General features: G+C 34.1%; 1 protein-coding gene across 1 annotated transcript in view; it reads left to right on the plus strand.

The window, feature by feature from the left end:
* The window catches only part of LOC106872511 (gamma-aminobutyric acid receptor subunit beta), a 413986-nt gene that overhangs the window by 262406 nt on the left and 147178 nt on the right, over positions 1-4402 (plus strand). The window contains exon 4 of the mRNA XM_052970715.1: positions 1684-1907. Within this exon, the coding sequence (XP_052826675.1) occupies positions 1684-1907 (224 nt within the window). The remainder of the gene's footprint in view (positions 1-1683; positions 1908-4402) is intronic.

Here is a 4402-nt window from a genome sequence, read left to right on the forward strand (position 1 = left end):
TGTGTGTGTGTGTGTGTGTGTGTGTGTGTGTATAAACATATGTATGTATGTACATTAGGTCGCTACGAATATATGTAAAGTACAAAGAGAAATAATTTTTTTTTAAATTTTCACTCAGCAACTGAAAAAAGGAAGAAAACTTTTTTTCGTATTATATACTATGATGGAAAACTTGGATAAAAGAAAGTATTTTATTTCATCAATAATTCCATAGAATTATTACGGTGAACTAGTTCAATATATTTGCAAATGCGTCCTCAATAAACTCTTCTACTTGTTTAATATAGGGTCTTAACACGCACCAACAACTGAATCTGTATATGGTCACGCATACAGACTCATTGGTTGGTGCGTGTTTATTGTCATATGTAAATATAAATAGCAGCTTCAAACACCCATGAATCACACACTACCATGATAAGAGAAAGTGAAGATATATTGTATAATGTAGCCTATGATTACGTAGAGACAACCTTGTTTCAATCAAGGTCCCGTAAGTTTCGTATCAGTGATACACTGAGATCAATTTAACCCACTATACACCCTCTCTACCAAAATTTGACTTTGAAGATCAAATTTTCCTACGTTTTAAGTCTCACGAGACACGAGAGCGCTTCTGTAATGAGAATATTTTTTTCATCACCACTGACCTTTTTTTCTGTTCTTGACTGAAAATTTTTTTAAAAAATTATTTCTGTTTATACTTTACATATATTTGCAACAACCTATTTTGTGTGTGTGCATGTGTGTGCGTGCGTGTATGTGCGTGTTTGGGTGGGTGTATATCTGTATATGTACATGCATATGTATATATATATATATATATATATATATATATATATATATATATATTTGTGTGTCTTTGTGTGTATATATATATATATATATATATACATGTATATAACGCATACATATAAATATTCAATATATACAAATGATTTATGGAATATCTATCTATCCATCTACATATTAGTGCAGTTCTAGCGAAAACCGATGACGTTATTTCTGTTTTTTTTTTCTCTAATTCTCAATCACCCTACAGTTTGGAGACGTGAACTCTTTTTTTTTTTACTTCCATACACACACGCACACACAAACACACACTTGCACTTTGGACGACTTCTTTTTTCATTAAAATCGCGTCCAACCGTTTTAAGTAAGCCTACGACTTATTACATAATGTAGTCCTACATAATCTTAAAACTATAGGATGGTCACGACGGGGTTGCTTTTGATCACAGGTCTGATCGATGAAGGTTGACGTTTAAGCTAACAATTGCAAAGAAATAAAAAGAGAATATATTTCTAATTTTTTATATGAATTTATCTACATAAGAAAGTGCGTGATGTTGTGGTTAAGGTTTCGAACTGGTTAGATATCTCGATCAGGTGGAGCGTTGCGACCTCGAACAAAGCTGAAAATGAAGAAAATCTGGGAGTTGATCTTGTGATGGACTGGCTTTCCGACAGGGAGCACCGAGGCTTGTAATTTTAATTATTTATCGCCTCCACGACTAGAATAATGGCCGGTCTAAAGATCCAGCAATCTCAAGACAGATTTAAAGTTATTTAAAATATTTGTGTCTATTCTTGTGTATATGTTTTAAATGATAAAATGGTAATTGAATTTCATTGCTCATCTTTTTATACTTTATTCCCCTTATTTCTGTTGTTTACTTGCAGGATTATACCATAACGCTATATCTTAATCAGTATTGGATCGATGAACGTTTAGTTTACTCAAACAATTCAGACGATAATCTCACCCTGACTGGAGATTTTGCCGAAAACATCTGGGTGCCAGACACATTCTTTGCCAACGACAAAAACTCGTTTCTCCATGACATCACTGAGAAAAATAAGATGATCCGGTTGTTCGGAAACGGATCAATTGTATACGGCATGAGGTAAGTGTAAACAAACTTACTAATTTAATCTTAAAAGACAAATGACGCTTGCCTTCATATTCATCCATCATAAATAACAGAAAATCTATGGCTTGAACACTCAGCTCTTGTAATCAAATGTTGTAAATATTTCCTTAACGCCGAAGTGGATCTAATGTCAAAATAGTGGAACACATATCACAAAAACTTCCTTTAATGATGTAATTTTAGGTTCCTCAGAGATCAATTGAATGTCTACTCGTTCGTGATTTATTTGGGGTTATTTCTCTTTCTTTTTCTGTCTTCTGGTAGAGGGTTTAGTGAAAGATTAAACTTCACCTGTGGGACAATTTTGCTGATATTTTAAATTTCCTGGAGGGGGAAAGGACAAATAAACGAAAACTCATAGATTATCCTCGATCCCAATATTTGCAAAATAGAGGGGAATCAACAAAATAGACACAAAGTCCATACGGAGGAGGTGAACTGGACAAAATTTTTTTGGTCTAAAATATGAATAATTCGGCCATCGAAATTTTGTATATTTTCCATTTACCAAATTCCAGCAACTCCTAACTTTGACAGAAAGCAACTTGGAATGATACCAAATTTGGAGCAACTCCAAACTTTGACAGAAAGCCCTTGGAATGATACCAAATTTAAAATGGGAACGGATGACTGCAAAACGAATTTCTGAAACACGCAGTCGTTACGATATATCTGACCTAACGTGATAACTATCGTTATGTTTTGAAGCCTAACCTCAGGCTCAAGAATTATTCCATCAACTCCAATATTCTTTGAGACATTGTGAAGGCAAGTAAACTAGAATGGTTTCCAGGCAAAACTTATTTCTACATGAAATCTTGGAGAAGTACAAGTTATTACAGAAATATTTTGTTTCTGTGTAAAATATCTCGTCTTATCAGTGCACTACTTGACCCTTTAACTACTTGGCTATTGTCGTTCCCAAACGCTTATCTGATTAGATTAACATATTGATAGATTGTGCTTAGTAATTTGTGGTCAAACCATAAACATCGTTTCAATTAGATCAAGGTCATCATGCGGTCGAACACTTCCCTATCCACATGAGTTACTACTACAAACTAACACCACAAATATCACTTATTCAGTTGTTACAGAAGAATTGCATTTTCTTGTTTATCGCTTTATGAGTATTTGAAATGCGAGTATCAGTTGAAAGAATGAAAACCGGATTCTCTCTCTCTCTCTCTCTCTCTCTCTCTCTCTCTCTCTATCTATCTATCTATCTATCTGTCTATTTATCTGTCTGTCTCTTTCCTTCTGTGTTTCTCTCTGCTTCAATTTGTTTCTTTGCCTTTTATTCTTTCCTTCATGCACATATCTATCTCTATCTATCTATCTATTTATCTCTTTCTTTGTCTCTCTCTTTCTATAGACACATCTATACCTATAAACATGTTTCACTTTTATCTTGACCTCCATCTTCTCACTTATTCGCTTTACATTCAATCTATTTAATTTCTTTTCACCCACTCTCTTTCATCGTTTTATCTAACCTCCATTCAATATTCTTACGCCCATCCAATTCTCTCTCTCTCTCTCACCCTTTCTCTCTCTTTCTCTCTTCAACTCCTTATCTTTACTCACTCATATAATCTTTTTCTGTATCTATTACCACTTACTTTATCTTGTTATTTCTCCTCACTCCGTCCAAACAATTTCTTTTAATATCCTCATAAATTCAATTATACATTCTTCATTACTTCTTCGAAAGTCAGCGCATTGTGAAACGTCAAAAATTTCACCAATCCTCTCTACACACAGTTTTATCTTATTTACAACTTTTGACACCTTTTTCTGCAGAGGTGGGTGCCAGCAGAAATATTTCTAGTTTTCTGGGACTTAGTTAACAGTTCAATAATTGTTTATTTATAATTAAGTAAGCAAGGCAGTCATAAGAACTCGACTTATTGTTGACAGAAGTAAACAAAAGCAATACTGTAGAAAATATTTCTTCCTGTGTCGCTGTCATTTTTCTCACCTCACCCTTCGCTAAAAACATTGTCCTCGATGACTTCAACACTCATAAATCTTCTTGATTTTTACACTCATCCCTTTTAGAGGGCACCGTTTTCGTCCCTTGCGTTTATCTCTGACCGAAATACAATCACATTAAATATCCTCCAACTTTTTTCTCACTTCCACATTCAAACTCAACTTTAACTAAACTATCACTGCTTCTGAATTTATCGGAGCGTCTAGTCACTGCCTGGATCTATTTTAAAACGGGGGCACCAGTATTTTCTTAACGAAACACTAACGAAACACTTTGAAACTTGGGACACTGGTAGAATGTGTCATATAAAACATCTTTTACTCTTAGTCTTCTTAACAAAAAATGGAATTCGCAAGTTATTCCATGTTAAAGTTGTCGTATTTCTGTAATTTCAACCAATCACTGACGTCTATTCAGCTGAATAGAGTTACTGCTGGGCGGTCATAAAAATGTTATTCCCTGTGACATATTT

Source organism: Octopus bimaculoides, chromosome 9 (genome assembly GCF_001194135.2).
Source record: "Octopus bimaculoides isolate UCB-OBI-ISO-001 chromosome 9, ASM119413v2, whole genome shotgun sequence".
Lineage (NCBI taxonomy): Eukaryota > Metazoa > Mollusca > Cephalopoda > Octopoda > Octopodidae > Octopus > Octopus bimaculoides.